Consider the following 17,675-nt stretch of genomic DNA (forward strand, 5'->3'; position numbering starts at 1 on the left):
GTATCTTAGCATCTTAGCACCTTAGTATCTTAGTGCCTTAGCATCTCTGGATCTTAGGATCTTAGCATCCTCCTGTTATTGAAGCTTATCAGACATCCTCCTCACGTCCTGGTGTCCTGGTTTGATGTAGGACCAGGTTCTGTGCTACCACAGGCCTGGGGACACAGATGCCGGCTTTTCTGACCCTGGGTTTCAGGTCCAGACACCTGGTTTACACCTGGACCCCCCAGCCTCGGCACCGCCATGAACACTCCTCCCGTGGAACAGGGGTGGGGGCCCCGCGTCCCGCCCCACATGGAATGGCCTGTGTCTGTCAGGGAGATGTTGCCGGCAGTGGGCTGGGGGACACCCTCCCCGCGTGGCAGAGTTCTATCATCAACGTGCTCCACGGTCACATGCCCTCCAGAAACCAAAGTCGCGCGCATGACAGCTGAGTCCCAGCAGGGTGCTGGGTGCAGGAGCCAGGCATAGGCTGCTGAGGGCGACCCGTGTGATTTTAAGTCCAGGAAACATGAAGACGCAGGGACAAGGCAGACGGGTGGAGGCTGGGGGGTGGGGGGTCGCGGGGGCAGAGGGGCCGGGGGCCTTGGGGGTCTCAGCCTGGCTGCAGGAGGCTGATGTGCACCGTGTGATTGACTGGACTGAGCCTGGGTGTGGGGGTTCCACACCGGAGCTCTGGGAATGTGAGTGCTTCCTCCATGTCACTGGGCAGATGTCCCCAGAGCAGCGGCTTCGCCCGCCCGGGGCTGTTCTGAGCCGCAGACGCCTCCACACAAGGGCCAGCCGAGTCCCGGGCCTGTGGAGAGACGCTGCCGCCCCACGTGGGCGGGCCTCTGGGCGAGGCTGCAAGCTGCGGGCCAGACGGTGTTCTCATTGGTGCCACCTGCAGAGACAGAGGAGGAGCGCCTGCCGCTCGGGCAGGCTCCTGACGGCTGCAGGATGACCAGCCCGGAGGTCAGCGGGGCGGACTGAAGGCTGAGCAGCGGCGGGTGCCTGCAGCTGGGGGCAGACATGGAGAAGTTCCAGGCGGCGATGCTGCTGGGGGCCGTCGGGGACGCACTGGGGTTCGGGCACGCCGCCAGGGAGAGCAGCGGCTCGGGCGCCAGGGTCCAGGAGGAGCTGGGGAAGGGGGGCGGGTTGGACAACCTCGTGCTCTCGCCGGAGACGTGGCCGGTGAGCGGCAACACCATCATGCACATGTCGACGGCGGGGGCCCTCGTCACAGGTGAGGCTCTGCCCTGGGGCGGGGTGGGGGCGGGGGGACCCCGAGGTGAGGGGCCTGGAGCCCAGGGGTTGACTGGCTTGCCACATGGGGTCCCCAGCAAATGGGGTGTTCCGCTTCGTTCCAAGACAGCCTCTCCAGCAACAGTGTCACTTCACTCTGCTTACCTGCAGACTCGGGTTCTTAAACCAAGGCTTTCCATTGTGTTTGTAAATGTTCACTCAGCAGAGCCTGTGTATTTAGGGCTAAATGCAATCAGGTGGCTCATTTGGGGCCTGTTTGGGACGAAGCCTCAACTTCTGTGTGAATAGGTAGCTTGCTTCTGAGTTTATTTCAAAAAATATATAAAATAATAATCCAGTTTGCAGTTGGGCCAATTAAGATGCTATTTGGGGGGAATTGCTTCTCTATTCTGATGAACTGCGGGTAAAATGCCATCGGCCACAGCAGGGTTCAGCTTGAGAGCTGCTGCAGGTTCTCTCTCGTCCTAAGAAAATGCTGTGAAGTTGGTTGGATTTGGGGGGAACAGAGTTTCCTTAAGTAGCAGGTTGATTTCAGGAACACGTTTTTACTGAATTTCGGAAAAGCAGCGGGTGTCTGGGTGAGGCACAGCCTCCTTACAATTGCTGTTGAAACCTGTCAGAGGGTGAGCACGTCGCCGCAAAATTAGAACCTGGGGCGGCTGGGGCAGCTGGAATGTGTGTGCCACTGTCTGCCACCCCCAGCCGCGCCGGGAGCCGGGTTTAGCTCAGATGTCACGGCACAGGAATGCCTTCTGCTCCAAATAGCGGGTGGAGCCCTAAGCCTCAGATAAGATAGTGTCACAGCAGGTTGACATGACAAGCCAGCCTTCTGAGTCTGCACACTCCACGATCCGGGGGGGTGGGTGGGGGGATTGTGGGGCTTCCGGGCAGTCTCTGGGCAGGCCCCAGGCCCCTCTGCGTCCCGTCCCCGCGCCCTCCTGTGCTGCCTGCCTGGCAGAGTCCCCGGCAGGTCTCCAGGGTGCACTGTGGTCCCAGGACTCCCCGGCGTGTCTCCTGTCAAGAACGTGCTACCCCGGGTTGGAGCAAGTCACATCCCCTTGGCAGGAATAGGGCAGAATCCGCCCGGGTGAAGTGTGTGGATCCGGAGCACGGTGGCAGCGGGCCCAATTCTGGATGGGCTCTGGCCCTCTGGACACGGGTCACCGTGATGCACTCGGGCAAGTCTGTGCCCCCAGAACGTGTTTTCACCCCGTAAAATCTAAGTTTAGTTTTCAAACAGCCCAACTTTTTTATTTAATAACAAACTGTAGCCTGTGTAAGGGGCATGGCAAATTGATGGGGAAACAATGGAACCAGTGACAGACTTTATTTTTGGGGGGCTCCAAAATCACTGCAGATGGTGACTGCACCATGAAATTAAAAGATACTTGCTCCTTGGAAGGAAAGCTATGACCAACCTAGACAGCATATTAAAAAGCAGAGACAGAGACATTACTTTGCTGACAAAGGTCTGTCTGGTCAAGGCTATGGTTTTTCCAGTGGTCATGTATGGATGTGAGAGTTGGACTGTGGAGAAAGCTGAGCACCAAAGAATTGTTGCTTTTGAACTGGGATGTTGGAGAAGACTCCTGGGGGTCTCTTGGACAGCAGGAGATCCAACCAGTCCATCCTAAAGGAGACCAGTCCTGGGTGTTCATTGGAAGGACTGATGCTGAAGCTGAAACTCCAATACCTTGGCCACCTGATGCAAAGAGCTGACTCACTGGAAAAGACCCTGATGCTGGGAGGGATTGGGAGCAGGAGGAAGGGGATGACAGAGGATGAGATGGCTGGATGGCATCACCAACTCGATGGACATGGGTTTGAGTAAACTCCGGGAGTTGGTGATGGACAGGGAGGCCTGGAGTGCTGCGATTCATGGGGTCGCAGAGAGTCGGACACGACTGAGCGGCTGACTGAGCCACGTGCATCTCGGCCCAGCGGACCCTGACTGTGGGCCTGTGTCCCCACGGGTGTTGTCTTCTCATCCTCACATCACCCTTCAGGTCAACTTTATCATGGCGGATTGCAGACAAAGGAACCATTCAGAGGAGCTGCGCCTTCGGCTCAGTGCCCCCCAGCAAGTGCAGACAGAAGCCCGGCAGCCTCGGGCCTGCCTCTGGAGCCCTGACCCAACCTGGGGCTGCAGGGCCTGCGCTGTTTCAGGGGCCCGACAGACCGGGGCTCTTCACGTGATTTCCACAGGCAGGCAGGCAGGGCTCGCCGCCCCAGGCGTGTGGCCATGGGCAGGGCCAGGCCCCGCGGAGCAGCGGTGTGCCCGTGCCATGCCCGCTCCGCCGTGCCTCTGAGACGGGCAGTGCCGAGCAGGAGCGAGCGCTGAGTGGGGCGTGGCGTCCAGGGCCCAACAGGGCGGGCGGGTCCCGGCCCCACGATCCTCCTTCCCGCGCTGCCTGCGGTGGCATTTGAAACGTCAGTATTACCGAGTGATCCTGATGGGTCTCCTGCCTTCTCTCTGTCATGAGTTCAGCCGGGAGGCTCACAGGGGGCTTTGTACGTGGATCTGTCGGGTGGGAGACAGAGAAGTGAGTTCAGAGGCCGAGTCACCACGCGGAGGAGCTCGGGCCAGAGGGCGCAAGGCTCTGTGGCTCTGAATTCAGGATCAGCTCCCGGGCTTTTGCTGCCATTTTGCTTTTAAATAACTTTTGTCTCTTCAAAAAGAATGTGATTCCAGAATAAAACGACCCATTTTAGGGGAGTCTGGAAGGGCCAGGCTTACTCGCCCTGGATGGAGACGGTAGAGAAGCTGACAGAGAATGTGGGCTTCCCCTCCCCAGCCAGGGTCACCTGGCGCCACCTGGCGTCACCCGACGTCACCTGGCGTCACCGTCCACTGGACAGGCGGGACTCACCCCTGCCGGCTCAGAACCGAGGCAACGTGGCCCAGCCCAGAGTCAAAGCAGCAGCCAAACGGTGCCAGGCCTGCACCCGCTGCTGAGACACAGGGGTGGACAGGAGTCACTCCCCCACCAGCGCAGCCCCCAGAGCAGCGCTGGGACCCGCGGCGCACCCCCACCCTGCCTGGACTCGGGCGTCTGCCTTCCCCGCCGGCACGGGGCCGGAGGCCACCTGGGCTTCATGCCAATGGGGCTCCGCTGCCGGCTCTGCGCCTGGGGTGGGTGGGAGAGGGCAGCGTCCTTCTGCACCCCACGGCCCCCAGAGACGGGCCTTCACTGGGAGGGCCGCACGCAGCCTTGCACAGACAGGGCCAAGTGCCGTCCGCCTCACTGACAGGCGCGCCCTCTGCCCGCAAATTCCCACCCGCTCTCTGTGTGACCAGGCCCCCCAGACCCCAGCTTTGGAGGGTGTGTGGTCTCTGTCCACCACGCTGTGGACTCACTTAATGGCAGAAATGCTCAAAACCAATTCACAACCCCTTGCTGAGCCTCCATCAGGCAGATGGGTCCTGACCCTGTGGAGGAGGCATGTGAGGCCATCCAGAAGCTGGTCAGCCAAACCCTCTGCACCTGGCACCCCGTCCTGGCACCCTGAGATTCCAAGGACACGCTCGTCCCCAGACCGACTTCCTGCGGGGTCGCGGTGGGGATGGTGGGGACGGGGTGGGGGGGGTGGTTGGTGCGTGGCGGCTTGGCTGGAGGGGGGAGTGGGCAGCTGGAGTGGGAGGGCGGCTCTGGGCGCCCTGGACGAGGGACCTTGAGGGCACGGAGCAGGCGGGTGTCTGGCTAGCGGGCGCCTTGTTGTCAGAGCCGTTGGCCGTGCACAAAGACCCCAGGGCTTTTTAGATTCTCGTGTGTAACAACGAGAAAGCACAGCCTCTGAAATGAGATGAAATCCAAAGCGCACTGCATCTGCAGTCAGGTATCTCCGGGGAGCCGGTCCCAGGGCCTCCCTCCTGTGGTGGGGGCGGGCCGTGTGCTGGGGGCTCATCTGACCCCCGCTTCCTCCCCAGACTTCTGGTGCCTGGACGACCTCTACCGTGAAATGGTGCGGCGCTATGTGGATGCCCTGGAGAAGCTCCCGGAGCAGCGGGCAGACCCCGCCACCCTGGAGGGCTGCTCCCAGCTGAAGCCGGACAACTACCTCCTCGCGTGGCACACGCCGTTCAACGAGAAAGGTCAGGGAGCTTTCCTCTCCCTCTGAGGAGGTGCGGCAGGAGGGCCTCTGGGACATGGCCTGGCTCGTCACCCCCAAGGGGACCCCTGGGGACCCAGCCCAGCCTGGGCGCCAACCGGGGATGCAGGCATCAGTCACCATCCCTGGCTTGCTTTAAGGATAATTTCCCCTGCTTTCCTTTTAAATGTGCATTCTGAGCCAAAACATGAAGGAAAGCATCACCACCTGCAAAAATGTCTGTCTCTGTGATGATCTGTGTGGGGTGATGTTGGCAGGCAGCCTCTGCCCCTGGGGCTCTGCTGCTGGGGTCCTGGGCCCGTCCTCTGGGCTCACACTGAGGGCGGGCCCGTCCTCTGGGCTCACACTGAGGGCGGGCCCGTCCTCTGGGCACACACTGAGGGCGGGCCCGTCCTCTGGGCTCACACTGAGGGCGGGCCCGTCCTCTGGGCACACACTGAGGGCGGGCCCGTCCTCTGGGCACACACTGAGGGCGGGCCCGTCCTCTGGGCACACACTGAGGGCGGGCCCGTCCTCTGGGCTCACACTGAGGGCGGGCCCGTCCTCTGGGCTCACACTGAGGGCGGGCCCGTCCTCTGGGCTCACACTGAGGGCGGGCCCGTCCTCTGGGCTCACACTGAGGGAGGGCCCGTCCTCTGGGCACACATTGAGGGCGGGCCCGTCCTCTGGGCTCACACTGAGGGAGGGCCCGTCCTCTGGGCTGCTGCTGAAGGCTGCCATCAAGTCAAATGCTGCTGGCAAACAAAGAAGCAGGAAATATGGCCCATAATAAAGAGAAATATCAGTAAATCAGAAATGACAAACTCTGACAGTCATTAGAGTTAACAGGTAAGGATATAAAATTGTGTGTGTTCTATACTTTTGAAAAGTTAAGGAGAGATGTAAGTATACAAAAGACCTACATCACAGTTCTAGAGAAAAACACTACAGTGTCTGAGTCTAAAACGCACTGAGTGAGATTCACGCAGATCAGACGTTTCAGAAGAAAATGTTAGTGAGTCTGAGAGGCAGAGCGATAAAAGTCGTCCACAGTGGGACACACACGGGAAAAAGAACCCGAAAGCGTGCCGGGCCTCAGGGAGCCGTGGGTCAGCTCAGAGCGGGAGGCCCTTAGAGGAGGGGGGAGAACGAAAGCCACGTGGGGAAGTGGGCCAGAGCCGCCCAAAGTAGATTTCTAAAGAGGTGAACTCCCGTGCCCCAGAAACGCAACAAACTCCAAGCACAAGAAACAAACAAGCAAACAAGCACCTCCAAGAAGACCCACAGCCATCAAATCACGCAGAACCAACAACAAAGAAGGCCCGCGCCTCCCGAGCGGGGCCAAGCCGCGGACGGCTGGTTCCATCAGGAGCAGTGCCTCCGGGCACGGAGAAAATGCAGTCAGACCGACGCCTAGAGGAGTCAGGGCCGAGCAGGCTCTGCGGGCAGAGAGGTGAGGCGTCCGCGCCCGAGGGAGCCGGGGACAGAAGCCCGCACATCCTGACCACCAGCGGGAACTCGGGACTACACAGGCCACAGGGCAACAGCAAGTCTGTGAAGGAAATGACGAGAGGAACGCGGGCCCAGAGTCCTCATGGGGAGGCTGCGGGCAGCGGCAGAGGCCCCGGAGCCCGCCCGGGGAGCTGAGTCAGCAGCCCCGAGGCTCCTTCTCCCGCCTTAGACGCCGCTGAGAGGCTGGGCAGGCCGGCCGCCAGCTGGGAGAAAGCGCTGCTGAGCACAAGGCTTCTAGGGGTGTGAACCCCAGGGACGGAAAGAACTCTCTTAAAAAGTAACTTTGTTTATTTATTGTTGCTGGTGCAGGGTCTCTGTCTGCCGGGGGCTTCCTCCAGCCGCAGGGCAGGCGCTGCCTCTTGCAGGGATGCGGGGGCCTCTCCTGCTGTGAGAACAGGCCCTGGGCGCTCGGGCCTCAGCAGCTGCGGCCGGGGGCTCAGTCGTCCCGGCTCCCAGGCTCTAAAGCACAGGCTCAGTCGTGGTGGGGCGTGAGCTTAGTTTCTCCACAGCATGTGGGGTCTTCCCGGATCAGGGATCAAATTCGTGTCTGCTGCGTCTGCAGGTGGATTCTTTACCAGCGCGCCACCAGGGAAGCGGAGAGAGCTCTGAGCCTAACGATAAGGGACGTCCCTGGGGCCCTGTGCTTACGAATCCGCCTGCCACTGAGGGAGACGTGGGTCAGATCCCTGGTCTGGGAGGACACCACATGCCGCAGAGCAGCTAGGCCCATGCACACGGCTACTAACCCGAACTCTGACCCCAGAAGCCACTGTGACACCTCGCAACTCGAGAGCAGCCCCCACTCACGGCGACCAGAGAAAGCTCACGGGCAGCGACGAACATGCACCGCAGCCGTAAACAAGCAACTAACTGATTAAAAAACCGAGTATAAGAAAGGCTGCTGCTGCCGCTGCTAAGTCGCTTCAGTCGTGTCCGACTCTGCGACCCCATGGGCTGCAGCCCACCAGGCTCCCCCGTCCCTGGGATTCTCTACGCAGGAACAGTGCAGTGGGTTGCCATTTCCTTCTCCAATGCATGAAAGTGAAAAGTGAAAGTGAAGTCTCTCAGTCGTGTCTGACTCTTTGCGACCCCATGGACTGCAGCCTACCAGGCTCCTCCATCCATGGGATTCTCCAGGCAAGAGTACTGGAGTGGGGTGCCACTGCCTTCTCTAAGAAAAGCAACCCCATACAAAAGTGGGAAAACATCTAAAACAAGCACTTCACAAGAGAAGACGTGTGCATGCCAATGAAACAGCATCTGTTATCACGGCGACACAGGAGCCACGGCGAGAGGCCCCCAGCCTTATGGGCTCACCCCCAGCCTCACGGGCTCACGGGCTCACCCCCAAACTCACGGGCTCACCCCCAAACTCACGGGCTCACCCCCAAACTCACGGGCTCACGGGCTCACCCCCAGCCTCACGGGCTCACCTCCAAACTCACAGGCTCACCCCCAAACTCACGGGCTCACAGGCTCACCTCAAACCTCACAGGCTCACTCCCAACCTCCAGGCGAGCTCACGTTGGCAGTGGTGTCTGGAAATGGCGGAGATTCCAGGGCGGGGCATGTGCAGTGGTGTGGCCACTTCAGAACATGGTCCTGCAGTTTCTTACAACACTGGACATTCATGCAACATACAAGCTCAACTTTCCTCTCAGAGGTGTTTACCCAAGAGAAGAGAAAGCATCTATCCATACGAGACTTGGGTCATCAGTGCTCATAGTACCTTTATTTGTATTAACCTCAGACTGGAGACAACTCAAACGTGCATCAGCTGGAAGTGGACACACCAGCTGTGGTCCCTCCAGCCACATGGCGGAGTCGAGCTACGGACGCACAGCGCAGATGAATCTCAGCACAGTTATGCTGCGTTAAGGAAGCCAGGCAAAAAGACTCCTTTCTACATGATTCTGTGTATACACGTTTCTGGGAATGCAAACTAATCTCTGGTTGGTGAGAACAGCAGGAGGGGGCAGAAGCACCCTTTGGGGCGACAGATACGTGTGCAGTTTTCCTTTGGCTGCTGGTTTCCTGGGGGTAGCATGTCAAGACAACACAGATTTGTTAAATACACAGGGTGGGTGGTCAGCTGTAGCTCAGAGAAGCAGCTTTTAGGAAGAGGGGCATGCGTGACTGGACGTGCAACGTGGACATAGTTCTCGCTCCCCGTTTCCCAGTCAGGGCACGCTGGGGGCGGCCCCACCCCAGTGGGAAGCCTGTCTCTCGTGGATGCGTGTGCTCCAGCGTGAGCCGCGATGCGATTTCTTTCGTTTGTCGTCTTTGTCAGCAATGTGGGCAGTGTCCCTGCTTCTGACTCACCGACACTGATAAGCGTGGGCAGAGACTGCTGTGTGTGTCCAGTTTAGGTGGGGTTACAGGCAGAGGTCTGAACGCAGGTCCCCCTTGCAGGCTCGGGGTTCGGTGCCGCCACCAAGGCGATGTGCGTGGGGATGCGGTACTGGAAGCCAGAGCGGCTGGAGACGCTGGTGGAGGTCAGCGTGGAGTGCGGCAGGATGACACATAACCACCCCACAGGTGACGCCGCAGCTGCGGGCGGGCCTCGGGCTGACCGGGAGCCACGCTCAGGAGCACTGGCCCCGGCAGGCAGGGGGTCCATCCTGGCCTCCGTCCCACGTGTGGCCCTGGGGGGTCCATCCTGGCCTCCGTCCCGCACGTGGCTTCAGGGGGTCCATCCTGGCCTCTGTCCCGCACATGGCCCTGGTAGGCGGGGGGTCCATCCTGGTCTCTCTCCCGAGTGTGGCCCTGGTAGGCAGGGGGTCCATCCTGGCTTCCATCCCGAGCGTGGCCCTGGTAGGCGGGGGGTCCATCCTGGCCTCCGTCCCGATTGTGGCCGTGGGGGGATCCATCCTGGCCTCTCTCCCAAGTGTTGCCGCGGGGAGTCCATCCTGGCCTCCGTCCCGTGCATGGCCCTGGTAGGCGGGGGGTCCATTCTGGCCTCTCTCCCGAGCGTGGCTGTGGGGGGTCCATCCTGGCCTCCGTCCCGCGCGTGGCCGCGGGGGGTCCATCCTGGCCTCCGTCCCGCGCGTGGCCCTGGTAGGCGGGGGGTCCATCCCAGCCTCTCTCTCGCGCCCCAGGCTTCCTCGGGTCTCTGTGCACTGCCCTCTTTGCGTCGTATGCCGTCCAGGGAAAGCGGCTGGAGCAGTGGGGGCGCGACATGCTGCGGACAGTGCCGCTGGCCGAGGAGTACTGCAAGAAGACCATCCGGCACCTGGCAGGTGAGCCCCGCCCCCACCCCGCCCCCGTGGCCAGGCCCGGGGGGAGGCGGCTCCATGTGACAGGTGGACCCCACGAAGAAGGTCGGTGGTGTTACCTGGCTGGCGGGTGGACGGCCCGGTGTGGGGACCCTCTCTGGGTTCTTGAGACACAGGTTCCCCCCGACCCCTGGCATTATTTGTGAGCCGGGGCAGCTGCACAAATCATTCAAAAGAGTCGCCAGCACCTCCGGGGCGCGGGTGTCAGGCCATTAATTGGGGTGATGAACGTCCTGTCTCCTGACTTTGCAGACACAGCACTGAGTTAATAAAGACACCCAGGTTCAGAATTTCTATGAGAAGGCACTTTGGTCTTCTGATGGCTGCCTTAGTCCAGCACATCGTCAAGCATCCTTTCCCAACTCCATCTTCCCTGCTAGCGTCTCAGAGCAGCTACAGTGTGAGCATCTTTTAATTTCGGGAGCCATTGCCAAAGCCAGGTGTCAGGCCCCCTTCCACCCCTGGCTGGGCAGGGGCACGGGCTCTGCCTCTGGCCCTCCCCATCGCTGCCCATGGCACCCGGCTGGACAGCTGGCACAGCCTGCTCACCTGCTCTTTGTGTTTAGAATACCAGGAGCACTGGTTTTACTTTGAAGCTAAGTGGCAGTTTTACCTGGAGGAGAGACAAATCATCGAGGACACCGAGAACGAGGCCAGCTTCCCCGACCGCTACGACGCGGAGGAGAGGGACAAAGTAGGCTCTTGGGCCTGAGACGGAGGGGGTGGGAGAAGTGGGGGCCACTGCCCGGGGTCCCAGGCCAAGTCCTGCCTACCGCCCCCACCTGTAGGGAACCAGGGAGGTGAGCTGAGCAGCTGCATTTGGGGGCTGTGGCAGACTTCATGCAGGAAGCCCGTTCGAAATGGGTACTGCTTCTATCTTTTCATCTTTTTGATTATAAGCACAATTTGTGCAAAAATAGTCCATCTCACTTCATCTCTTCTGAAAACTGGGCATATAGGGTTGTCTAGGATGAATAATTGGGGGGAGGAGGAGAAGGGGACGACAGAGGATGAGATGGCTGGATGGCATCACCGACTCAATGGACATGAGTTTGAGTAAACTCTGGGAGTTTGTGATGGACAGGGAGGCCTGTGTGCTGTGATTCATGGGGTCGCAAAGAGTTGGACACGACTGAGCAACTGAACTGAACTGAGAATGAATAAATTGGTGCAAACCAGTGGCATTCCCCACGCTTAGAAAACCCCTGTGGTGGCTGAAATCACTGGGATCGTGATTGGCAGCACAAGAAAAAGCCTGTGTAACTATAGTTTAACCAAGACAGACATTTATTATCCTCACAGAGAGGGTATTCAGAGCCGGTCAGAAGCCTCTTGCAGTGAGGAACTAAGGGTCTTCCTGTTTGGCTGCTCTGCTATTCTGAGAACTTGCCTCATAGTCCAAAGTGGCTGCTCCTGCTCCAGCCAGCACACCTGTATTCCAGGTGTCAGGGGAAGAAGGAGCATCCAGACTTCCCTTTTCAAGTGCTTCCTACTGCCCTTTCATTTATCTCTCATGAGTCCCCTGATACAAAAGACTCAGTAACACTCTTCTTCCTGTGGAGATGCTGCTGCCTCAAACCGGCCTGGCTCTGTTGCCAAGGTGCAGGAGTGTGACCTGCCCGTGTCCATCTCCCTGGCTGTGTCTGGCCCCTTGGCAGTCTTCTCTCCCAGGCAGAGGGACCTGCTCTGAGCCCCCAGCTGCTTGAGCCACCGTTGCTCCCACCGTGTCCACCAACCGGTCTGCAGCCCAGAAAACACCCAGCACCCCGCCCAGCCTTGCTTGTCCCCGTGCCCCACGCAGGCTGCAGTGGCGCTGGCCACAGCATTCCAGGCCCCTTGCTGCCCGTCTGCATCACAGAATTCGCCGCCTTTGTCTGCGGGATGGCCGGGGTGCGAGAGCCCTGGGAAGCAGGCCTTTCCTGCCCAGTGTCCACCCGCAGCGGGGGTGGTGCCTAGACACAGGGCCGTCACATAGTGCAGGGGTGGACCGGGGACCTGTGCCCCGAGGCCCTTGGTGTGGCCCAGGCCAGGCCTCTGACCTGCGGTGCCTTCCCCAGACCTACAGGAAATGGAGCTCTGAGGGTCGGGGAGGACGGCGGGGCCACGACGCCCCCATGATCGCCTACGATGCCCTCCTAGGAGCCAAGGGCAGCTGGACTGAGCTGTGCCGCCGTGCCATGTTCCACGGAGGTGAGGGGCTGCCCGCGGGCCTCCTGCTGGGAGGAGCACCCCCTCCCCAGACCAGGGGGCCTCTCCGAGTGCCCAGGGGTGCCAGAGGTGCCTCCCGGGGCAGGAGGAGGGGAGAAGGGGGCAGCAACCCGGGGCCTCTGCCGGGAAGGCAGGAGGAGGCTGGGAGCTGAGGTCAGCGGGTGGGGGGCGCGGTGGGGACATCACCCCTTAGAGGCTGTCCCCTGAGTGCTGGGCCCCAGGCTGGGAGGACCTCTGCACACTGGGGGGTTCAGCCATCCCAGGAGTGGGAAGGGAACCCCGCACCCTCACTGGGCTATGGCCGAGGTCAGGGCAGAGGCTGAGGCGGCTCAGCCCCCTGGCGAGGGGATGTGGGGCTGGGGGCGGGGACCGCGGGGCAGTGCTGAGGGTCCCGCCTCTTCCAGGTGAGAGCGGGGCCACAGGGGCCATCGCCGGCTGCCTGTTTGGGCTGCTGCACGGCCTGGACGCCGTCCCTGCGGGCCTGCACCGTGAGCTGGAACACCAGGAGGAGCTGAGGCGCCTGGGCGAGGCACTACACCGCCTGTCCACGCAGGAGAAGTAAAGCCTTCCCCGCCGCGGCCGCACGCAGCCCCTGTGTCACCTTAACCCGCCCCCCCGGTTCCCAGGGCCTCACTGCGGCATAAAATACATTGTTTGTCCGATGAGCGTATTCTCCCTGCCCTGGCAGAGCCTCGTGCCTTACTGATGTCACTCTGCATTCGACAGCCTCAGACCTCCCAATACAAGGTCACAAAAGGCCTCTTGGACATTCGGTGTATTTTATTCTATTGCAAAACTAACGCTCTCTGCTCACTGACTGGACGGCACTAATCGCGGCGGCTCAGCTGGGATGGCCTTGGGCCGCAGGGCGCCTCGCACGGCCGCTTTCTAGCTCTTAGCGGGGCCTGTCCACCCCACACACCTCTGGTCCCCAGCCCCAGGGGGCAGCCGCTCCATCTGCAACCTCGCCGCGGCGTGTCCAGACCAGGAGGAAGAGCGGCCCCCAGCCCGAGCCTTTGGGTGCCCCACGCACTAGTCTAACCTCCAGCCCGCGTGTTTAATCACACCAGTGGTTAACACCAACCCCTCCGGGAGCAACTAACCGAGGACGCCCGGAAACGGGGCTGCGTGCAGCCCCTGCACCGCCCTGCCCCAGGCTCGCCGATGAGGACAGAGCTGGGCCTGATCCCTGTGGTCGGGCTTCTCCCTGAGGACACTCGCTCTTGTTAAAAATAACCCTGACCACAGCCTTTGTGAAGCAGCGGCTGGTGTGAGCAGACAGTGGGTGACGGCTGACACGTAACACGCACTTCGCCGGCTTGGCGGGCCCGTCCTGGGGTGGCAGGCCCTGCAGGGTGAAGGCTTGCTACGGAGCAGTCAGGCGCATCCCCACCAGATCGCACGGCACTCACCCCCAGCCCCGGGCCGCAGCAACCGGGGGTCGCATTTCCAGAGGCCATGGGTGGTGCTGCGCCGGCCCGTGGGGCCCCTGGCTGCTGACAAGCCCTTGGCCTCACGTGCATCGTGACCGGGGGCTCCACGCCGTGGCTCTGAGCCACTGAACTAACCTCCGTGCGCAGGACGCTAGGCAGTCGGGGTCGGGGGAGGGCAGGCGCCCCGCCGCGTGGGTGCAGGCAGGGCTGGGGTGCGGAGATTCACAGAGTCGTCTTCCTGGAACGGCAGCCAGCTAAGGTAAGTCGACCCGGCCCAGGCGCGCAGGACGTGTTGGTCTTCCTCACGGTCTCCATGCCGCGTGCCCAGGGGACTGGGAGCCGCTGGGCTAGAGCCGTGGGGCCTCCACCCTCCTGACGATGCAGGAGAACTAACCACCTCCTTGGGAATCAGGCAGTGAGTCTACTTACACACTGACTATAAATTAAAACACACAGATTCTCAGGCTCATAAAATTAGAGTTAAATTCGTTCCCCTGCTTCCTTTTCCTATTCCGGGGAAACGCAAATCTTGAAAAGGAAAAAATCATAAAAGGAAAGAGAATCTCATACCTACTCAGATGTTCTAAAATGTAATACTCGCTGATGTCATTTTTATTAGAAAAGGGATATGCGTACACAGCTTCAGAAACCCAGCCCATAAATTGGGGTGTGGGACCTGGGATCCCTCAAACTCTCACCCAACTAGTGTCACCAGGGTGAGAGGTCACGGTTCCTACACGTGCTTCCAGAAGGCTCTGCACACACACAGGGTAAGCGGGGCGCCACACACGTGCATTTGTGTGACACACACACACGACTTCTCTGCACAAATAGGAGTCATACAATACCTATGACTTGTTTTGGGCGTTTGTCACTTGATACTTCTCTGGACATTTTCCTAGACCATCACACACGTCCCTCTCCGTCTCTTCAGCTCTTGCCTGAAATTCCGTTGCCCCAAGTTTGTGACCATTGCCCTCCTGCGTTTGTGCTGCATGCCTGCATCACGGCCCCGCGGCTGGTCAGGACAGGGGCGTGAGAGCCGCAGGTTCACACCCTGCACCACGGCTTCAGGGAGGGGCCCTCCAACAAGCCGATCCCCACCTCCAGCACCCCCCACCTCCCTGACCCCCCATCAGTTGTGAACCCAGCACCGGAGCAGACGGAGGGAAACAGCAACCACACGCCAACCCACGGAGCAGGAAACATCCAGCGTTGCGCTCCAGCCAAACGTGGAGTCTGAAAACCATCCCCGAGACTCACCCTGAAGGTGGGAGGGCCTCCTGGGGCGACAGTGGGAGCACTGACCACCTGGGTTAAGAGCCCCCGTGTTGACCTGTTCTCGGTGAAGGAGTAGATACGACATGAGCACCCAGTGTGGTGGGCGGATGCCAGCCTCGAGCCTTCTGGGGCTCCAGCGCCCGGCCACCCGCTCAGCCTCAGCTTCCCTGGACGGGGCTCAGGTTCCAGTGCCGAGCCACAGACAAGGTGATGGGCAGGCCAGGCCCATGCCAGCTCCGTAGGCTTCTCCCCTCAATTGCCCACCCCCAGACACGAGCGAGGGAACGCTGGCCGGCCGGAGCCTGACCACGGGCCAGCCCTGCGGCCACAGGCAGCAGCAGCCCACCTGCGACCCGGAGCCTCACCCACCCCACCAGGGCTCACGCGGCCCCCGGCCCAGGGGCGGTCTGCTTCCAGGGCCCCGCAGGCCCTTGTCAGAGCAGTGGCTTTCCTTCCTCCCTGTCCCGTCCCATTTGTTTTCAAGCACTTTAAGCACAAAATCGCAAACAGCTCAAGGAATCCATGTTCCCTTCACCCAGCTTCGCCCACTGTTTCTGTGCTCACACTGGGCCCCAGTTACTGCAGGGTCGTCGCTCCTTCTCACAACATGCAGACACACAGAGACACACAGACACGCCTAGAGACACAGACACGCACAGACACGTCTAGAGACACAGACACGCAGACACGCCTAGAGACACACAGACACGCCTAGAGAACAGACACATCTAGAGACACACAGACACGCCTAGAGACACAGACACGCCTAGAGACACACAGACACGGCTAGAGACACAGTCACGCAGACACGCCTAGAGACACAGACATGCCTAGACACAGACATGCCTAGAGACACAGACATGCCTAGAGACACAGACACGCAGACACGCCTAGAGACACAGACACACACAAACACGCCTAGAGACACACAGACACGTCTAGAGACAGACACAGACACATCTAGAGACATACAGACACGCCTAGAGAACAGACACACCTAGAGACACACAGACACGCCTAGAGACACAGACACACACAGACACGTCTAGAGACACACAGACACGCCTAGAGACACAGACACGCACAGACACGCCTAGAGACACACAGACACGCCTAGAGACACAGACACGCACAGACATGCCTAGAGACACACAGACACGCCTAGAGACACAGACACACACAGACACATCTAGAGACACACAGACACGCCTAGAGACACAGACACGCCTAGAGACACACAGACACGGCTAGAGACACAGACACGCAGACACGCCTAGAGACACAGACACGCCTAGAGACACAGACATGCCTAGACACAGACATGCCTAGAGACACAGACATGCCTAGAGACACAGACATGCCTAGACACAGACATGCCTAGAGACACAGACATGCCTAGAGACACAGACATGCAGACACGCCTAGAGACACAGACACACACAAACACGCCTAGAGACACACAGACACGTCTAGAGACAGACACAGACACATCTAGAGACATACAGACACGCCTAGAGAACAGACACGCCTAGAGACACACAGACACGCCTAGAGACACAGACACGCACAGACACGTCTAGAGACACACAGACACGCCTAGAGACACACAGACATGCCTAGAGACACAGACACACACAAACACGCCTAGAGACACACAGACACGTCTAGAGACAGACACAGACACATCTAGAGACATATAGACACGCCTAGAGAACAGACACACCTAGAGACACACAGACACGCCTAGAGACACAGACACGCACAGACACGCCTAGAGACACACAGACACGCCTAGAGACACAGACACGCACAGACACGCCTAGAGACACACAGACACGCCTAGAGACACAGACACACACAGACACATCTAGAGACACACAGACACGCCTAGAGACACAGACACGCCTAGAGACACACAGACACGGCTAGAGACACAGACACGCAGACACGCCTAGAGACACAGACACGCCTAGAGACACAGACATGCCTAGACACAGACATGCCTAGAGACACAGACATGCCTAGAGACACAGACATGCCTAGACACAGACATGCCTAGAGACACAGACATGCCTAGAGACACAGACATGCAGACACGCCTAGAGACACAGACACACACAAACACGCCTAGAGACACACAGACACGTCTAGAGACAGACACAGACACATCTAGAGACATACAGACACGCCTAGAGAACAGACACGCCTAGAGACACACAGACACGCCTAGAGACACAGACACGCACAGACACGTCTAGAGACACACAGACACGCCTAGAGACACACAGACATGCCTAGAGACACAGACACACACAAACACGCCTAGAGACACACAGACACGGCTAGAGACAGACACAGACACATCTAGAGACATACAGACACGCCTAGAGAACAGACACACCTAGAGACACACAGACACGCCTAGAGACACAGACACGCACAGACACGTCTAGAGACACACAGACACGCCTAGAGACACAGACACGCACAGACACGCCTAGAGAACAGACACGCCTAGAGACACACAGACACGCCTAGAGACACAGACACGCAGACACGCCTAGAGACACACAGACACGCCTAGAGACACAGACACACACAGACACATCTAGAGACACACAGACACGCCTAG

At 59.7% G+C, this 17,675-nt stretch overlaps 1 protein-coding gene across 1 annotated transcript; it reads left to right on the top strand.

The window, feature by feature from the left end:
• Positions 1-820: 820 nt before the first annotated feature.
• Positions 821-13,096, top strand: LOC110138921 (inactive ADP-ribosyltransferase ARH2). The gene is made up of 7 exons (XM_020896388.2): positions 821-1,225; positions 5,174-5,338; positions 9,259-9,384; positions 9,945-10,085; positions 10,688-10,815; positions 12,179-12,311; positions 12,734-13,096. Exons 1-7 carry the CDS (start codon positions 1,012-1,014, stop codon positions 12,889-12,891), a joined length of 1,065 nt encoding a protein of 354 aa, XP_020752047.2. The 5' UTR covers positions 821-1,011; the 3' UTR covers positions 12,892-13,096.
• The last annotated feature ends 4,579 nt before the right edge of the window (positions 13,097-17,675 follow it).

Source organism: Odocoileus virginianus, chromosome 8, assembly GCF_023699985.2.
Source record: "Odocoileus virginianus isolate 20LAN1187 ecotype Illinois chromosome 8, Ovbor_1.2, whole genome shotgun sequence".
Classification (NCBI taxonomy): Eukaryota; Metazoa; Chordata; class Mammalia; order Artiodactyla; family Cervidae; genus Odocoileus; species Odocoileus virginianus.

Excerpts from the sequence above, each read along its gene's own strand:
- LOC110138921 (XM_020896388.2), top strand. The coding sequence starts at position 1,012 with ATGGAGAAGTTCCAGGCGGCGATGCTGCTGGGGGCCGTCGGGGACGCA. Across the intron at positions 9,385-9,944 it reads GACACATAACCACCCCACAG|GCTTCCTCGGGTCTCTGTGC; the intron begins GTGACGCCGCAG and ends CTCGCGCCCCAG. Across the intron at positions 10,086-10,687 it reads GACCATCCGGCACCTGGCAG|AATACCAGGAGCACTGGTTT; the intron begins GTGAGCCCCGCC and ends CTTTGTGTTTAG.